Here is a 20262-nt window from a genome sequence, read left to right as displayed (position 1 = left end):
ATGAAAGTGGGAAGTAATGTAGAGGCCTAGTCTTTTCCCTTGAAAGTATGACTAAATAGGCAAATGAATGTATAATTTTCAGCACTTTCCTCTGAGGCTGCACGATTTCTTTTGCATTCCATCTCCTAGAAGGTGGTTCAGGAGAGGAAGAAGTACAGAAGTCTGAAGTCCTAGGATGCTGGCACTGCCCTTGGGGAAAGTTCAGCTCTTGCATCACTCCTTGGGTATGCGTACATTTCCAGTTCCCACAGAGAAGCTGATCCTGGCAGAAGGCAAATAGACATGGTCAGACTGAGTCACAACTTGAGAATCAGGGAAATTATTTTTTAAAGGAATAAAGGCTCTTAGTAGGATCAGATTTCTGTAGCTAAACAGGAAGCAGTGAAAAAAATATATTTAAATCTGGATCACTTTTGACGGAATCCATCCCTACAATTCCAGATTATTCTGCCATGACATAAATCAGTGTAGATTCATGTGGTAATTACCTTTATTGATTGTCCTTCACAAACATTGACTGATAATCTGTTGTTGCATTTTAATTCCACCTGCCAGCTCTGTAATGCCCTTTGAATATGGTTCTTAGGATAAACACGGAGCCTGTATTAGGTGAATGTTAAAGACCACAATAAATGCCACAAATCCTCTTTTCTATCTTTTTTTCTGATTAAAAATTTATTTACTGGAAAGTCTTACAACAATAAAATAAAGTACTTTTGTTTATAATTTGTATAACTCCTTTTTCTTGTGAAGAATGAAAATTAAATAATCGGTACTGTCCTGAAACGCTGAGGACATGATTTTATTGCATTATGCTTCATAAAACTTAATACTATTTGAAAATTCTTTAACCTTTCTTAGTTTCTTTAAATTTTTTCTTTTTTTTCTCTTAACACAGGTACTTGATACACCACTTCTTTACTTAGACTGATGTGGCCTGAGATGATCTACTCTTTGTTTCCTTATAACTAACAACCTATTTTGCCTCACATATACGTGTGACTTAAGATAATAGTTTCTGCATTAACTAAATATGTATTTTTGGAACAAAAATTCTTAACAATTAGAACATTATTTCATGCCTCTTTCTTGTCCTTTTCCCATTTTGCATTATTCTTATTTTCCTCCTTTAATACTTCTCACTGTCCATATCCTTGAAGAAACAAATAGCTGCTTGGTTCAAGGAAAACAACTTCCTGCAGAGTATTAGGACTGTTTTCTCTCCCTACTCTGCCCCACTCTCCCCCCAGTATATATTTTGATGTGATCTTTATGGTATCAGAGATAATGTTAAGTAAGTGCTATTATTCTGAAGTTAGGTACTTTTATTCTAGATCTTTCTCAGATATTATTAATTTGATAAATATTTATTGAGTGCCCATCATTGCCAAACAGTGGGGATCACTATGGATAATAAAAACAGGCATGGAGATTATAGCCTTGTGGGTAAGACAGGCATTGATTAATAATCTCACAAAGAAATGTCCAAATACAAACGAAGTTATAATAGATGCATGAGGCTGTGAAGGGCTGTAATAGGGAGATTTGACTTAGGGAGGCATCAAGACAGGCCTCTTCCAGGAGGCAACACTTGAATTGCAATCAGAAGCATGAGTAGGCAGTGGATGAGGGGAGGAAGGTCCTTCCATATACAGGGGGAGCAATGTGAGCAAGATTCCAGTGGTGGGAAGCAAAGTGGCTAGTATGAAGGACTGAAAGGATTTAAGTTTGTCTTTAAGAGGGAAGCTAAAGCGGTGAAGTAGCTAGGGACCAGGGTATGTTAAGGAGTATTGGCTTGTTTTGTGCAGCTTTTTGTAAGAGTAGTGGGAAACCATTTGGAAGGTTTTAAACAGGATGCCATAAATTTTTTTTTTGAAAAGATTCTTCAAACTATAGCAAGAATAATGGTTTACATAGGGCCATAGTAGAAATAGGTAGATGAATTTGGGAGGCTGTTGTAATCCAGGTAAGAAGTAATAGTAGTGGGATGCTTGGGTGGCTCAGTGCGTTAAAGCCCCTGCCTTTGGCTTGGGTCATAGTCCCAGGGTCTTGGGATTGAGCCCATTGGACTCTGGTCAGCAGGGAGCCTGCTTCCTCCTCTCTCTCTGCCTGCTTCTGTGCCTACTTGTGATCTCTGTCTGTCAAATAAATAAATAAAATCTTAAAAAAGAAGTAATAGTAGTTTAATTTAGGGGAAATGGCGAGAAGTTGATAGATTAAATAATACATAGGAAGGAAACTCAACAAGACTCATGGACTGCATATTGAATGGTAAGAGAAGGGGATGACTGAGGTTCAGGGCTTGAACAGCTGAATGGATATGGTGCCCTTTATTAGGATAAGGAGCACTGGAATAAGACCAGATTTTAAAGAAAAGACCACGGGATTAGGTTTTATACATTTTTTTAAAAAAAGATTTTATTTATTTTTTTGATAGATAGAGATCACAAGTAGGCAGAGAGGCAGGCAGAGAGAGAGAGGAGGAAGCAGGCTCCCTGCTGAGCAGAGAGCCGGATGCGGGGCTTGATCCCAGGACCCTGGGATCATGACCTGAGCTGAAGGTAGAGGCTTTAACCCACTGAGCCACCCAGGTGCCCCTGGTTTTATACATTTTGAATTTGAACTCAGCACAAAATGTCAAATTGAATATATGAAAATGTTGCTCAGTGGAGACAAGTTCTGAACTGGAGGTGTAAGTTGACAACGGTAACTGGGAATGATGATGTGCATGGTGAGAATTTGGGGAGTGGGTGCTAAGGACCCAGGTTTGAAAAACTCCCAGGATTTCAACTTGATAGAGAAGACGTGATTAGAGAGGTTAGGGGAAACAAGAGTTATTATTTATTATTTTTTTAAAAAAGACTTTTAATAATGGCATTAGGAATTATCATTGTTTTTGTTTTTATTTGAAAATGCTTCCTTATTTTAAAAGATCATTGATTCCAACACTTGTCTGTTAAAAATAATCTTCATTTGGCCTTTCTAGATGTATCTTTGTCTCTTCAACAAGAAGCAGTTGCGTACGTGTCAGGTGTGTCTTTGATTTCTGCTACTTAGAAGGGAGGTAGTTTTTTGCCACAGGAAGTGTTTCTTCGGGAAGCAGATGTGCTCCATTGATAGGAGGTAGGAAAGGGATGTTTTGTTATTAATTAGTTAGCTTTGTATAAACAAAGACTTTATATTTTTGAAAGATGTCTTCTTCTAGTTAATAGAAATGGCTCCTATTTTTAAAGTTTTTCATGAATGGGTCCAAGAAGGTATGTATTTTCTTGTTCTAGTAATAGAATTCCAGAACTCTTTGTTAATTGTAGCATATGTCATGTCTTCTATTCCCAAAGGACATGTGGGATATTTAGAATAGAATTTCAGTGTAGAAAAGGTGTATCTTAAGATAGGAAGTGTTGGCAGATTACTGTACACTGAGAAAGCTCAAGTTTTGCCTTTTCATTGCTGCTTGCTTCCCTTAGTTGAATGAAGTAAATCTGAAAGGACATTTTAATGAGAAAAGTATAGCCTATTTTAAACTTTAAAAAAGAAAGAATTTTAGCATTTAAATAACACTAGAGTAACTGGATTTAATGTCACACTTAGGGTCTTTAAGTCTAAAATTTTCAACTGTGTTCTTGGGAAGCTTAATTTGGAAAAATGTTAATTTAAGGAGGTTATAGAATCCTGAACTGAGAATTGGGATACACATGGTTTTGTTTGTTTGTTGTTTGTTTTGCCGTTAACTAAGTAATTATGGACAAATCTCTTTGATCTGGCCTTGTCTGATTATGTGAAAGAGTTGGTTAAGTGAATCTCTGATGACTTTTCTACTTCCCTGTTCTCTAATTCAAATTCTCAGGGTTAATTTTAAGGCTTTTATTTTTGCTGTTTGTAGATTTTCTGTATATATATTACTATAATATATATATAGTATATATATAAATAAGTTTTATGCTTTCAAAAGGAGAAAAATATACATGCTCATTGTAAAATTACATATATTACAGAAATTATTATAGAGATGAAAATCAATAGATTTTATTGTTAAAAAGGAAAATGGCTTAAAAAAATAGCAACAAAGGAGATAAGAATATGAGAGGAAAAGACTGTCTCTTTAACAAGTGGTACTGGGAAGACTGGACAACAACATGCAAAAGAATGAAATTGGACCACTTTCTTACATCAAACACAAAAATAAACTCAAAATGGATTAAAGACCAAAATGTGACAGATGAAGCAATAGCACAGGCACTAATCTTTTGGACGTCAGCCTTAACATCTTTCTAGAAATGTCTTCTCAGGCAAGGGAAACAAAAGCAAAAATAAACTATTGAGACTACTCCAAAATAAAAAGCTTTTGCACAGCAAAGGAACCATTAACAAAACGACAAGGCAACCTACTGAATGGGAGAAGATATTTGAAAATCATAAATATCCACTATGGGGTTAATATCTAAAATGTATAAAGAATTTATACAGCTCAACCCCAAACCCACAAATAATCCTTTTTTTTTTTTAACCAACAAATAAGCCTATTAAAAATGGGCATAGGACCTGAACAGACATTTTTACAGAGAAGAAATGCAGCTGACCAAAAGACACATGAAAAGATGCTCAACACCACCCGTCATCAGGGAAATGAGATATCACCTTATACCTATCAGAATGGTTAAACTCAAAAACATAAGAAGTAATGAGTGTTGATGAGGATGTGGAGAGAAAGGAACCCTTGTGCACTGTTAGTGGGGAAGCCAATTGGGGCAGCCAGTATGGAAAACAGTATGGAGGTTTCTCAAAAGGTTAAAAACAGAAATAACATATGATCCAGTAATTCACTACCGAGTATCTAGATAAAGAAAATACTAATTTGAAAAGATATAAGCACTTTTATGTTTATTATAGCATTATTTACAATAGCCAAGATTTGGAAGCAACCCAAGGATCCATTCATCTATCATGTCTATATGATATTATAGATATATCTATAATATATATTATAATACATATATATGTGTGTATATATATATATTATATATATATATATATATATATATATATATATATATATATAAGCTCTTTATCCATTCATCTATCAATGGATGCTAGGGTTGCTTCCAAATCTTGATTATTATAAATAATATAATTATAATATATATAAATATATATATATAAAGAAATACTACTCAGTCATAAGAAAGAATGAGAAATTGTCAACGTGCAACAACATAGATGGACCTAGAGGGTCCATCAGAGAAAGATAAATACCTTACAATTGCACTTAAATGTGGAATTTAAGAAATGAATGAACCAAAAAAAGAGACAAAACCAGACTCTCAAATACAGAGAACAGTTTTCAGGGGGTCATGAAATAGATAAAGGAGATTAAGAGTATACTTACTGTGATGAGTACCGAGTAATGTATAGAATTGATGAGTTATTATAGACCTGAAACTAATATAACACTGTGTGTTATTTATACTTAAGTTAAAAAAAAAAAAAAGCCATTTATCCTCTGGTGCTATTGTACTTTCCACTGGTAACATCTCCTGTAGATTTTTACCTCCTTTTTACAGTTGACCTTTGAACAATGCAGGGGTTAAGGACACTGACCCCTGTGTAGTCAAAAATATATGTATAATTTTTGAGTTAATAATTTTAATAATAATTTTTTACTTAATAATAATTTTAAACTTAACTACTAATAGCCTGCTGTTGACCAGAAGCCTTACTGATAACATATTTTGTGTATGTGTTACATACTGTATTCTTATAATAAAAAAAAAGCTAGAAAAAATGTTATTAAAATCACAAGGAAGAGAATATACAATTACAGTCCTTTACTGTATTTATATATATATATATATAAAACCTTACGTATAAGTGGACCTGTGCGGTGGTTCAGTGGTCAGTTGTATATGGAAGGAGAGATGAAATACAGTCGGTTCTCTTATGCTTGTTTTCAAAACCAAAACTTGTACCATGTGCTGATATTAAGGAACAATTTGAGCATTGCGTGCATTTTGTGTTGGTTTATGCCATTTGTCTGAGAAACACTAGCTGAACGCAGAAAACTGTATCCACTTAAACTGTATCACATAGGAAATACTCAGAAAGCATACCTGTCAACCAGCTAGCAGCTACCCTGGTTCTCCACTGTGTTATGAGCCACATCCATCCACCCAGGCTAGTGGGCTCTCTTTCAGATTTCAGATTACCTTCCTACCACTACATCCCGAAAAAGGAGAAGCCTCAACCCTTCTGATGCCCACTTCCACAGGCAATTTAAAGTTTTTTCAAACCTGACGTTTTTATTTTAGCACATAGGTGTTCATTAACAATTTAACGTGTATAAAATGGTCTGTAGTTTGTATTAGCTTCCTGTCCTTCTTATGTGTCATTGTTGTGGTTCCTGAGTGTGGCTTCCCAACCCCGTCTTCCCCATAAGCCCTGTAGTTTTATTGTGCAATTTTGTATAGTGTGGTGATTTTTCAGAATGCATGTCATGTGTTACTAGAATTGACTATAACAGTAGAAACTCAAGTTCAAGAGAATCTCAGAAGTGGCTTCTATCTTTAAGCCTTAGACTTGGTAAAAATCCTCTTGCTGCATACCTCTCAAACACCTTATATAATTTTCCCTTCCTAATGTAAGCATTTCTTGATCAATAGGCAGTTCCAAGAGGACAGGGACAGCATCTGCCCTGTTCTTCTTTTTTTTTTTAATTTACTTTAATTTTTAAAAATTTAAAGTCTGTTAGCTAGCATAACATTATTAATGGCATCATTAATTTCAGATGTAGTATTTAGGGATGCCTGTGTGGCTCAGTTGTTAAAAAAGTGTCTGCCTTCAGCTCAGGTCATGATCCCAGGATCCTGGGATCGAGTATCAGGCTCCCTGCTTTGTGGGAAGCCTCTTCTCCCTCTCCCACTTCCCTTGCTGTGTTCCTTTTCTCACTGTGTCTCTCTCTGTCAAAAACATAAATAAAAAATCTTAAAAGAAAAAAAGATGTCATGTTCGATGATTCATCAGTTGCCTCTAACACCCAGTGCTCTTTTTGTTCCTATAGTCCTAATAGAGAGCCTGATATGTGGTAGGTGCTCAATTACAATCTGAAATATTACTCTATGCAGATGTAAATACTTGCATTTTATTTATAGAACTCACATGTTTCTTTTGACATAGTAGCCAGAATAATTCCTAAAGTTGTGCTTCAAATATTACCTATTATTGGGCGCCTGCGTGGCTTAGTGGGTTGAGTCTCTGCCTTTGGCTTGGGTCGTGGTCTCGAGGTCCTGGGATCAAGTCCTGCGTCAGGCTGTTTGCTTGATGGGGAGCCTGCTTCCCCCTCTCTCTCTGCCTGTCTCTCTGCCTACTTGTGATCTCTCTGTCAAATAAATAAATAAATAAAAACCTTAAAAAAAATAAATATTACCTATTATTATTGTGAAAATTTTAAAGTAGTTGATTAAAACTTGAGGTTGAAATGTTCTTGTACTGACACTTTAATCCGCAGCCAGTTTTTACAGTGGGATTTATAGTGAATGTGGTAATTCAGTGGTACAACTGTCATTGTTTCTAATTTCATGAAACCATAAATCCTGTGATTATTTTCTTAAAAATTCATGAATTCATTATATATATTTGGAAAAATTCAGAAAATGTAGAGTGGTAAGTTATTGTCTTAAATTCAGATAAAAGATAAAACTTGGAGAAATAACTAACATAAATATTCTTCGTAACGGTAAAATGATTGAAGCACTTGACTTAAACTTCAGCAGCTAGGAGATGAATCTTTTCCTTTAGCTATTCTTAGAGACTGTCACTTCCTTGTCTGTAGCTCTTTTGCTTTCTGATTTCTCTTGAATTTTTTCTCTGTTATTTAGTGTTTCCAGTTCCATCTTCCTTAATAAGGAAATTTATGATAAGAAGATTTGTGGTACTTCCTCAAAAGAATTGAGTTGATGAGGTTAGAAACTATGATAATTAGCATGTGGGTAGCTCCGTTGTTAAGTATCTGCCTTGGGCTCAGGTCATGATCCCAGGGTCAGACTCGCTGCTCAGTGGGAAGCTGGCTTCTTTCCCACTACCCATGCTTATGTTCCCTCTCTTGATATCTCTCTCTCTGTCAAATAAACAAATAAAATCTTTTAAAAAAAAAGGAAACTATAATACTTATTTTTACCTTACCTTTAGTGTATAAAAGAATTTTTTCATTTAACATTGAGTCTGAATTTCACAATGTTGATTACAGGGCTCAAGTTCTCCTACTTTGCAACTTTTCTCAAAATTATGGTCTCTCTTTTTTTTTTTTAAAAACATATTTTTTTATTTATGCGAGAGAGAGGAGTGGGGGGAGGGAGAGAGGGAGAAAGAGTACACTAATCGGGGTGGGGAGGGTCAGAGGGAGAAGCAGACTCCCAGCTGAACAGGGACCCTGAAACTGTGTGGGGCTTGATTCCAGGACCCCAGGATCATGACCTGAGCTTCAGCAGACACATAGCCAGCTGAGTGACCCAGGCACCCCTCAAAATTATAGTCTTAATTTTCCATTGAGATATTTTAATAGGGGGTGATCTTGATTAACCTCCTTCTCCCAAGAAACCTGTGTATCTAGATATTTCTTTATATTAGTCAAAAGATACTCTGAAATGATCTCTGTCTGTATTATAGACCCAAACGAAGTAAAGAATTAAGAATTTTACTTCTTCAATATTTTATTTTGATGTAATTTCAAACCTATAGAAAATTTGCTAAAATTCAAGAAATTCCCATATACCCTTTACTTATATTCAATAATTGTGTACATTTTGCCCTATTTGCTTTATCTTATTTTACTACTTTCCTATGTATACTTTTTTCTTGAGTAATTTGAGAGTAAGTTAGAAACATCAATCCCGGGGCGCCTGGGTGGCTCAGAGGGTTAAAGCCTCTGCCTTCGGCTCAGGTCATGATCCCAGGATTCTGGGATCGAGCCCCGCATGGGGCTCTCTCCTTAGTGGGGAGCCTGCTTCCTCCTCTCTCTCTCTGCCTAATTGTGATCTCTCTCTGTCAAATAAATAAATAAATAAAATCTTAAAAAAAAAAAAAAAAAGAAAGAAACATCAATCCCATATATCCCTAAATACTTCTGTATGAATTTCCTAAGAATAAGAACATTCTCTTTTGCAATCTTAAAAAAATAATCAAAATAAGGAAATTTACTGTTGATATGATTCTGTTATTTAATCCATAATCCGTATTTTAGTTTTGTCAGTTGTACCAATAATGTCCTTTATAGCTTGTTTTTTCCCCCCAGTTCAGGATCTAACCCAAAATCATGCATTGCTTTAATAACCTCTTTTTAGTCCCCTTTGAATTGACAGTTCCATAACTTTTCTTTTTCTTCACCTTGACATTTTTGAAGCAAAGATAGTTATTCTGCACATCTTTAATTTGAGGTTATCTGATATTTCTTGTGATTAGATTAAATTTAGGTTGTGTATTTTTACAGAATAATATACAAATATGTATCCTTCACAGTTCAACATATCAGGAGGCACATAGTATTGGTTCTAGTATTAGTGTGTATGTATGTATTCATTCATTCATCCATCCATTTATTCTCTTCGATGTGTTTACTCCTTTCCTCAAGCTTAAAATACACAGAGAGTGGATTCAGAATCGATACTTGTAATGCTGGGTAACAAACCTACTAACTACCAAGTTCAGTATTGCTTACAGTTTTTAAGGTAAAATTTAATTATGGAAAAATGCATAAATATTTTAAAAAATAATTTATTTTGTCAGGGGAACAGAGCATGCATAGCCACAAGCGGGAGGAAGGGCAGAGGCGGAGGGAGGGAGAGAATCTCAAGCGCACTCCACACTGAGCACGGAGCCCAGTGTGGGCTCCATCTCACAACCCTGAGATCATGACCTCAGCCAAAAACCAAGAGTCAGATGCTTAAACAACTGAGCCACCAAGGTGTCCCCAAAATGCATAAACCTTAAGTGACTACTTGAATGGGCTTTTATAATTACATAAACCCATATTCCTATCTATGTCTTGACTTAGAAAGTTTTCATCACCCCAGAAGGCTTCCTGGTGCCCTTTTTCTGCTAATAGTGTCCTCCACCACTGACAACTGCTTTTTTTCCCCTCCATTATACATTAGTTTATCCTGTTTTAGAACTCTATAGAAATGGAATCATACAGTATTTACTCTTGTGTGTCCAGTTTCTTTTGGTGTCATAGTATCTGGAATATTCATCCGCATTGTTTTGTTGTTGTTGTTAATAGTTCATTCTTTTCTGGCTGAGTAGTACATCACTGTATGAAAATACTGCAAGTTCTTTATCCATTCTACTGTGATGGGCATTTGGGTTGTTTCTAGTTTATGGCTCTTCTAAATAAAGCTGCTGTGAACATTGAAGTACAAGTATGTGTATTTTCATTTCTCTTGAGTAAATGCCTATGAGTGGAACTGCAGGGTCACAGGCTAGATGTAGGTTTATTTATTTATTTATTTTAAAAGATTTTATTTATTTATTTGACAGAGATCACAAATAGGCAGAAAGAGAGGCAGGCAGAGAGAGAGAGGGAAGCAGGCTCCCTGCTGAGCAGAGCGCCCGATGCGGGGCTTGATCCCAGGACCCTGGGATCATGACCTGAGCTGAAGGCAGTGGTTCAACCCACTGAGCCACCCAGGTGCCCCTAGGTTTATCTTTGTAAAGAAAATGTCAATTTCTCATACTAACTGAACCATTTTATGTTCCTATTGCTAGTTATGAGTTTTCTGGTTGCTCCACATCTTCACCAACACCTGCGTTCTTAGCCCTTTAAAGGGCTATTGCATGTTAGCGATATCTCATTGTAGCTTTAATTTGTATTTCTCTAATTACTAATGAGATTAGGTACTTTTTCATATGCTTATTGACCATATAGCTTTCTTTGTGAAGGTTTTGTCCAACTCTTTTTGACTATTTTTAAATATTAGGTTTCTTTTTTTACTAATTAGTTGAAGTTCTTTATATGTTGTGGTACAAATTGTGAGTATTGTAAATATTTTCTCTCATTTTATGAATTGCTTATGGATTTCTTAATATATCTTGTACTGAGCAGAAGCTTTTGATTTTTGTGCATTTATATTTATTCCTATTTTCCTATGTCAGTTATTGCTCTTTTGTGTTCTAAGAAATCTTCATCTACCCTCAGTTTGCTAATATATTCTCCTTTGGCTTATTTTTTAAGCTTTACAGTTTTACATGTTACATTTAGGTTTATTTTCATCACAGATTAATTTTTGTAGATAGTGTGATGCACCATTAATAGAGATTAGAGCTTAATGTTTATTGTTTTTCTCTGTGCAAAGTCAGATTTCTGGGTTTTGTTTGTTTTGCCTTTTTTTTTTTTAAACGAGAAAGTTTTATGACTGTAAGACACTCTACTTTGATATGTTATGTTTTTGGGAACACCAAGTACTTCAACATTTCTTTAATATAGACATAATAAATTTTGAGCCTATATAAAGAAAAAAATGGATTATTGCCTTATGATAATGGAAATAACTAGAACATTTTAATATGTTTGAAAGAATAGATAAGGTACTAACTGTCCAATTTCTATAGTAAAGAGACTTAGTTTGAGGACGGTTTTTCATTGTACGTGTTCTGCAACTACATGAATACGTTTTTAATTTTCCAGCTTAAATTATTTTTTTCTGCAACTTGCAAAGTGATTTGATTACCATGTTATATCTCTTTTATTGGCGGCCTAAAGTCTGTCAGGCTTTCCATTTGAAACCCCTGTTTTTAGGAGTTTATGAGCAGACATTTGAAAAAAAAAAAAATTAACCAGCCAAAAACTTGGCATTCATGATCTTGGTTCACTATAAGGTACTTGCTTTAACAGAATTTTGAATAGTCAGCTCTTTTTTTTTTAAGTTGTAAGCAGCACAAAGAAGAGTAAAGGAATTTCTTTGTCTAAACAGATAGGGAATATATTTCCAGACAACTTGTTCCAACTAGATTTACAAAGCAAACTTTCCCCTTCTAGAAATCATCTAAATATGTATGTTCCTGTGTTCCAGTTCCCACAAGATATTGCCCCAAGACTTTGATTTTCCTTTGCTGTAGTTCATAGCAAATACCCTCTGTCCCTGGTCTCTTTTCTGTCCATTTATGCTTTTAGAATTCTCCCTAGTATATGTTATTTTTAAAATGGCTTTAAATTTTGGCATTCTTTAGCTTATTTTTCCTCCTCCTTGCAGTGCCTACTTGAACAAAAGAGTATATGACTTTACCTATTGGTTGAAAAACAGTATTAATTTTGAGAGAAGTTGTGGTATAAATAGCAGTGATTTTCTTGAAATTAAATTCTGAAATACAGACTTTAGAAACTATTCTGAAGAATTGTCACCTCTAGGGCAGACTTTTAGGCAAGTTTTCTTTCTTCCGTCAGTTGTGGATGTCAGCTTGAGTACTTTCACAATCTGTTTTTAACCCACTGTCATTTGCGTGGTGAACACTTAACTGCTATTGGCCCATAGAGGTGTTTGTGGGTTTTTGTTGCTTTTATTTCACTTCTTTTTCTTTAAAATCATTTCCTGAAAACTTAGTACAGAGATGAAACCTACAGCAGGAAGCGAGATGATCTGGAAATCTTTACTTTTGCTGCACTCTGAAGATTATTTGCTTCAGGCAAGAAATTTTTGGGTGCTGCTGAAATTTCAGAGATCTGGGAAAATGGGGTAATAACATGACACCAGCTCTTAAGCAGCAACATCTGCTGTGGTTCAAAGCCACACAAAGAAAGCTGCTTAAGCAGTTGAATATTTTGGACTGCACGGACAAGTGTGGTTCGACTGCAAAGACTGCAGAGTAGAGGAAACTTAACGTTTTAGAGAAGTTGTTAAAAAATGGAGTCGTGGAAGATGAGCATCTTTAAGCGACAGACATCACCTTGTCCTCCAAGCTATCGAAGATCTTTGTCAGAACCTGCTGATGCAAATTCAGAGATAGGAGCAAGCTTAAAGAGCTATCCTTGGCGTGGTCCAGTGAAAAGCAAGAAGAAGAAAAATGAACATGCTGCTTCCAGTCTAGGAAAGCCACTGGGTGCTTATCGGTGGCAAACACATCCCAGCTATAGGTGGAAAGGGAGCAAAAGGGAGAGGTTGGAGACTAATAAAAAAGACTTGGATGAACCTCAACAAAAGGTCCTGCCAAAGATGGTTGGCAATAAGGCTTCTTCCTCTGCTAATGAGGTCTTTGGAACATCAACAGAGAAGCTGAACCTGGTCAACACCCGGTCACTTCGGGTTCCGTTCACCAGATCTATTTCAGAGCCAGAACCCCGCTGCAATATCAGATTTGTTAGACCGTGGCCGACTTCAGGGACATCAGAGGAATCTGAGCAACAGGGATATTTCATCCGTGGCATTTTCTCTACTCTTTCCAATGGCTTCTCCAGGATGCTGAGTCTAAAAGGAGAATCAACCAATGAGCCAGTAAGAGAAGGTATATTGTGATAAGGGGAGAAAGAAGGGATGGCTCAATTTTAATTAGTATTGAAATTTTAATTGTGCTTTATAATAAGATAAACCATTCTGTTTGTTCATTATAAAACAAATTTATTTAATTTGAATTTTTAACAAGTGATAAACCTGACTTCAGAAATCCTTTTTCAATGAATAATAGTAAATAATAGTAATGAATAGATTTGGTTAAATTAAGGATTTTTTTTTTTTCATATGTTAAACTCTTGAATTCTACTTTGGAGCCTGTATAAAAGTGTTTTGTTTTGTTTTGCTTTGTTTTTTTAACCCTTTTTTATCTCCATTGATAAACTTTTGTAAGTTAAGTGAGATTTGGAGGAGAAATAATCAAATACTTTCCTCATGAGAAATTTGAGAATTAAACAGAATTTCTATTATTATCTTTTCATAAAAACTAACAAATATTATAAGAGAGAACTATTTAGAGCAGAATTGTATTGGTAGCTTTTAACTGGTTGGAATTTGATTTGCTTCTGTCATAAAAATACACAATTTGAATATGGAAGCGAGATGCAAATCTTGAATTTGTTCAGATGACAACATAGAAGCTTGTATTTGATTCATTTCAGCAAAAGAATCATTACTTTTTTAAAAAAATATCATTTAGGACTTCTTTAAATTTAAAAATATTTTATATTGATTTTAGCATTGTTAAATCCAAAATAATAACTCTTAAAGTTTTATGTGATTGCCTTGGAAATGATTGACCTTATCTGCTGAACTATTTCAGTTCTGCTTTATGACCCATGTTTGTTTGTTTGTTTGTTGTTTTTGGAAACCTCAGCACTGAAACTCTGATAATATCTGCATCCAGCTCTTGCTATTAGAATACTTGAGCGAATCTTTACTGTAAGGTTGACCACATCATGAAAGTTAAACTCTTTAGAAAATTATGGGAGTTGTTGAAGGATTTTGTTGTTGGAGTACAGCTTAGTTTCTTTTAAAATGAAGATGAAGAATGCTAAATGGTGACATACCAGTAAAAAATTAAAGAGTTTTCCAAATTCAGTATTCCTCCTGAGCCTTGTCCTCCCTAGATTTTCTTTTGCTTAGTGAGTTTTAAAGATACTATTAAGCTTATCTTTTTTCTTCTTACCCTTCATTTATAAGTAATTACCAAGAGTAAAATCTTATTGATGTGCCTGTATTAACATTCTGTTGAGTTTTTGGAAGACTAGGTTGTTGGATTTCCTTGGATGCCAGTATGTGTGCTTCCCTGGCAGGTGATGATAGGATGATATCAAGGAGTATCAAAGGAAATTAAAATTTTGAAATAAATTCTTAGGATCGGTGCCTCTCAACAGTTAATGTGTATGCATTTGATAAAAGAAAGCTATAGGATTTTGGAGGTTTGGGTGGGGTATTTTTGTTGTTGTTGTTGGTTTTTTGGTGTTCATAAAGATTTTGGGCTTTTGTAGTTAATTTTCAGTTTCTAGTAAATTTGCCAAGCTATTGACTGCCTAGTATGTGTGATGTGCTCAAAGATTATGTCCCTACTTTTTATACATTTATGGTTTACTTAAGGAGATACAAAATATTCTGCATTTATTACATTCTTAATATATTTCCTAATATTCTTTATCACTTATAATCATAGAATAATTATACATGTGGAAGCATAAAAGTTTAAGGTGCTATTAGGAGGGATTTCAAGTCAGTAATTAAATAACAGTACAAAGTAGTCTTTCCAGTCAGATCAACAATTTTAATTAAACAAATACTATGATATCCTCTAAGTGCTTCACCAGTGAAGATTCAAGCTCTTAAGACTGAAATGTGCTATTTAATACAAAGACTGGAGCTTGTTCTTGTCCGGAGATCTCCTTTTCTCTGTGGGCAGTAGGTCATACTCAGCAGAGAGTCCATGTCCATGCTTTTCTAACCTTCTGCAGGTGTGAATCTTCCTGCATTTCTCATTCCCCACAAGAGAAGGATACAGTTGGCCCAGGAGACCTGAATTCTACTTCCATTTATGCCAGTTATCATCTGCGAAGTTTCACCTCTGAATCTCTCTTTACACTTTGCGGAATAGTAATGCCTTTCTCTCAAATGATAGACAAAATTTGAAAATATTATGTACATTATAGTTTACATAACATCTATTCACAGATGCCATGTGAATATAAAGTGTTCTCATTAGGGTTGCTATTATAGTATTATAGCAAGTTATGGAATATTAAACCGTAGATGTCTTAAAGACTGTGTTAAGAAAATCAACATATTTCTTAATTTGAAACCTATGAGTGTTTGTTACTTTTTTTCCTCAATATGAACTGTGGATGCAAGAGGCATTAGGTAATGTTGTATGTATTTAAAGTGTGTAAAACAGTGTTTGACACATAGCATTTGTTCTATATATATATATTAGGTCTTGTTTCTGTTAGGAAAATGAACTTAAACTGATAGAGTTAAAAAAAAAGGCGGGTAGAATACCTGATGGGTGTTATAGGTAAAAAATGTAAGTAAATTGCAATGTTCTAGTCTTAAATTCTGTGTATCCAACCTTGTTCTGAGCATTGTATATGTTCTGAGCATGAACAGATTTCTTGTTCCATAGCTGACCATAATTACCCTCATTCTTTTTTTTTTTTTTTTAAAGATTTGATTTATTTATTTGACAGATGACAGAGAGAGATCACAGCAGGCAGAGAGGCAGGCAGAGAGAGGGGAAGGGAAAGAAGCAGGCCCCTGCTGAACAGAGAGCCCGATGCGGGACTCGATCCCAGGACCCTGAGATCATGACCTGAGCCGAAGGCAGCGGCTTAACCCACTGAGCCACCCAGGCATCCAATTACCCTCATTCTTAAAGCAGTGAAATATATCATGCTCAGGGTCTCTAACCAGTTTAAGAGGGAGAAGCTCAAAGGCTTCACTACTATTCCACATTCAACCTTCCAGTTGTGTAATATATATTAATTTATCTGATGTAGGTCAGAGAATATGTAGGTCAAATGATACAGTATAAAAAATATAACTTGTACTTTTTATAGTTGAAAGTAATTCCAACTGCTTTGGGCCAATGTCTAAACACTAAGTCAACATGATTTCAATAGTGGAAGTAAATTGAAACACCAGTAAGAGAGGAGTAACCATAAACCCATGGCAGCATATCAGATCAACAAAATATCATAGGGCCTACTAGTTGCCACTTACTAGCTATGTGAAACGGTAGAAAATACTATGTAACTGTAAACATGCATGGAATGTAAACTCTAAGTTACTGGGAGGTAATTTCATTCCTAAATTATTTTTCTTCCTCTTTCAGTAGGTAGAGATAGGAATGAAAGCTTAAAAAAAGAAAGTAGGAAAGGAAATTAAATATACCCCATGTAGTTCTCTATTTCTGATTATAGTTTATGTCTGGTTAAACTGACATTATTTGTAATGTCCTAGTAGTAAGAATATTGTCTTCCCAGTTTTATGTTTTTAAAGACCCCTAACTTGGGAATTAGAAGACTATTTTTCTTTCTAGATAACTTTGTTTTAATATGCTCATTCAATTTTTTAACAGATTTTTCATTAAAAATCTTATTGGAAGGGACTTTATACATTAATTCAACAACTGTAACATTGAGTCCTAAGACAGTGTTCTTAAGTGCTGGGAATATAGCACATTATTTTATTAAGTAACTAGCAGCTTCCTCATTTATTCTAGGAAATCAACCAAATTAGAAAAAACAAAAGTACTGTAAGTTCATAAGATGTGCATTCATAAATAGTGCTGAGGATTAATTAGTATAAGAACTTATATAGTACCTCAGATCTCTATAATTGGACCTGCTCTTTACTCTTTATTATAAATTAAAAGAGGTGTCTGCAAAATACAGAGAAATATGTTCCTTTCTGCCATTTCTCATAAGAATCACTGTACTTCAGGTATGTCTGGGTGGCTCAGTCTGTTAAGCATCTGCCTTTGGCTCAGGTCACAATCCCAGAGTCCTGGGATCAAGTCTTGCAGTGGGTGCCTTGCTCAATGGGTAGGCTACTTCTCCTTCTGCCTGCCTCTCCCCCTGCTTGTGCGTGTTCTGTCTCTGATAAATAAATAAAATCTTAAAAAAAAAAAAGAATCACTGCATTTCAGTGATTTAGTGTAACACCTACCTAGCTAGGATATTAGCTATTAATATTTGCTGTTAATTAGCTATTTGTATTACAGTATTAATATTTGCATTTTGTATATTAATATGTACCAAATTATTCTTTTCTACATGACTTCAGCATATGTTTAAGATATTCTGGGAATCTCTGTTTAAAAATTGTTCCTGGAATTTCTCTTTTTTAAAAAATTATTTTTATTAACTTATAATGTATTATTTGCCCCAGGGGTACAGGTCTGTGAATCATCAGGATTACACATTTCACAGCACTCACCATAGCACATACCGTCTCCAGTGTCCATAACACAATGGAATTTCTCTTATTTCACAGATTTTTCCATTTCTGTAAGCAATAACATTTCCTCCCTCATAAAATCAAATAAACTTTTCTCCAATTATAAAAATAAAAAATCATCGTATAAATTTTTTCAGAGAAAAATATAAGGAAGACCATTAAAACCATACACAATCCTTAGTAACTAACGATTTTAATTTTAATTAAGTAATTAAAATTTCTAATTTTATTTTCAGGTACCAAGCAGGTTTATGATTATAATATACTGCTTAGTCCTTATTTTGGAGTTAGATCTGAGGTTAAATTCTGACTCTTCCTCTTTTTTAATAATAAAAAAAATAGAGCTGGCCCTAAGAAATGTTTCAATCTTAATTTTACATTTATGAATCATTTCTCTCTGTCTGTCTGTCTGTCTCTCTCTCTTTCTTTCTTTCTTTCTTTAAAGATGTATTTGTTTATTTGAGAGAGAGAGCACAAGAGAGCAGGTAGGGAGGTAGGGAGGGAGAGAGAAAAATCTCAAGCAGATTCCCCATTGAGCATGAAGCCCGAAGTGGGGCTTGATCTCATGACGCAGAGATAATGACTTAAGCTGAAATCAGGTCAGGTTGGACTGACCCACCAGATGGCCCAGTCATTTCTTTCTTTCTTCCTTCTTTTTTTTTTTTTAAGATTTTATTTATCTGCACCCAATGTGGAATTCGATCTAACAACCACAAGATCAGGAGTTGCATACTCTTATCAACTGAGCCAGCCAAACACCCCTATAAATAATTTCTTAAGATAACCAGTTTTGTCTAAGTGATATTCACTAAATGTGTTCTCAGTTCTGAGTACTTTATTTTAGCTTTTTATTTACTAACTGTTTAGTTAGTAGAAGAACTATTGCAATATTTTTTACAACATGTTGAGTTCCCACCGAAGAGCTGTATGTGTGTATGTACACTTCCATTTGTTTATGACTTCTTTAACTTTTCCATCAGAATTTTGAAAATGTTTTTAATAAAAGAAAAATAAACCACCATGTATTTTATACTTGTGATTGAGCTCTGTTTTTAATGCATACTTTATAGTTAATTTTAAAGATGATAATATAGTATGTTGATTTTTATACTGAGCTCTAGTTTATTACTGATTATTTATCTGATATTCCTTATTTTAGAAGCAGAATATTTTAGGGGAAAGAAAAACAGTCTTTGGAGACATGAAAACCTGTTTCAAACTCTTTGTATATGTCATCAATTATAGTACTACAATAAATATCAATAAAAAATATTGGCTCAGGTCATGATCTCACTTTTCTTATCAAAAAAATATTGCCATTACTGTAGTACTACAAATAAGTAGACAAATGAATGAGTTAGTTCATTTAAAAATCAGACCCATAAAAACTATGGGTGGGAATGAAGAACGATAATTAAAGCAATTAAAAATATTTTTAGATTCTGGCTTTGCCACTCATTCTTAATGTGACCTTGGGCAAATTACTTTGTCTCTCAGAGCCTCCATTTCTTCTTTTGGAAGAGGAAGTAATACATACTTTGTAGTTTATTGTGAGGATTAAATGGAATAGGCTATGTAAAGTCTATAGCCCAGTGCTTGTCAGTTCAATGGAAGTTAATGCCCAGTGATGTACTGGAGCCAGCTTGCAGAAGTCAGTCTATTAATGGGTATCTGTTCTCAATTACCATGTAGTGACATTGCATTGATACCTTCAAATTAACCATGGTAGGGCTATTAATACCTCAGAAATGTTGCAAATCAAAAGGTGGTGATGGTTGTGGGTGGTAGTGTTTCAGAAGCGGTAGCTGTTAAATTTTTAGCAACATACCGCTGGTAACACCTATTATTATTTAAATCTTTAGAGTTAATAACCAGTATTACAGGAAATAGGATTTTGACTCTAGATTTAAATATACTTCTCACATTAAGAAGTTTCGTATTTGATATTTTAGAGTATCGTTCAAAGTTGAATACTGAGTTGTATTAAATTGGCATATATTGAGATGTTTTTAAAAAATCATTCTTTTTCCTATTATTTTACTATCATTGAAATGTCTGGGATAACCTATGTATGGTGGGCGATTATTTTAAGGTGTTTTTTACTGAGGTGTGCTAGCACTTTTTGTTAAGATCATTTTTTTGTTTAATTTTGTTTTGGTAAATCACCTGTAACTCAGATTACACAGTAATATTTTTTGGATCCTATTATCAAGTGATTTTGAGGTCAAAATTGTGTATTGCTTTTTTAACCCTTTGAATAAAATGTAATCCTCTTCTAAATTTTAGAATATAAATAACGCTTTAGAAATTATCTGTAGTGGGGGCACCTGGATAGTTCAGTCAGTTGAAC

At 34.6% G+C, this 20262-nt stretch overlaps 1 protein-coding gene across 6 annotated transcripts in view; it reads left to right on the top strand.

The window, feature by feature from the left end:
• RASAL2 (RAS protein activator like 2) overlaps positions 1 to 20262 on the top strand; it is a 373545-nt gene that overhangs the window by 106154 nt on the left and 247129 nt on the right. For 2 of the 6 annotated variants that reach the window (XM_059145572.1, XM_059145570.1), the window contains exon 1: positions 12568 to 13482. The exons of 3 other annotated variants lie outside the window; for them this stretch is intronic. In XM_059145572.1, coding sequence (XP_059001555.1) covers positions 12885 to 13482 — 598 coding nt within the window. In that variant the 5' untranslated portion in view covers positions 12568 to 12884. Of the gene's footprint in view, positions 1 to 12567; positions 13483 to 20262 lie in introns of those variants that run through there. One more of the 6 variants, XM_059145571.1, reaches the window with a different exon arrangement.

The sequence above is a fragment of the Mustela lutreola genome, chromosome 14, assembly GCF_030435805.1.
Source record: "Mustela lutreola isolate mMusLut2 chromosome 14, mMusLut2.pri, whole genome shotgun sequence".
Classification (NCBI taxonomy): Eukaryota; Metazoa; Chordata; class Mammalia; order Carnivora; family Mustelidae; genus Mustela; species Mustela lutreola.
This window is presented reverse-complemented; position numbering and strand designations above follow the sequence as displayed.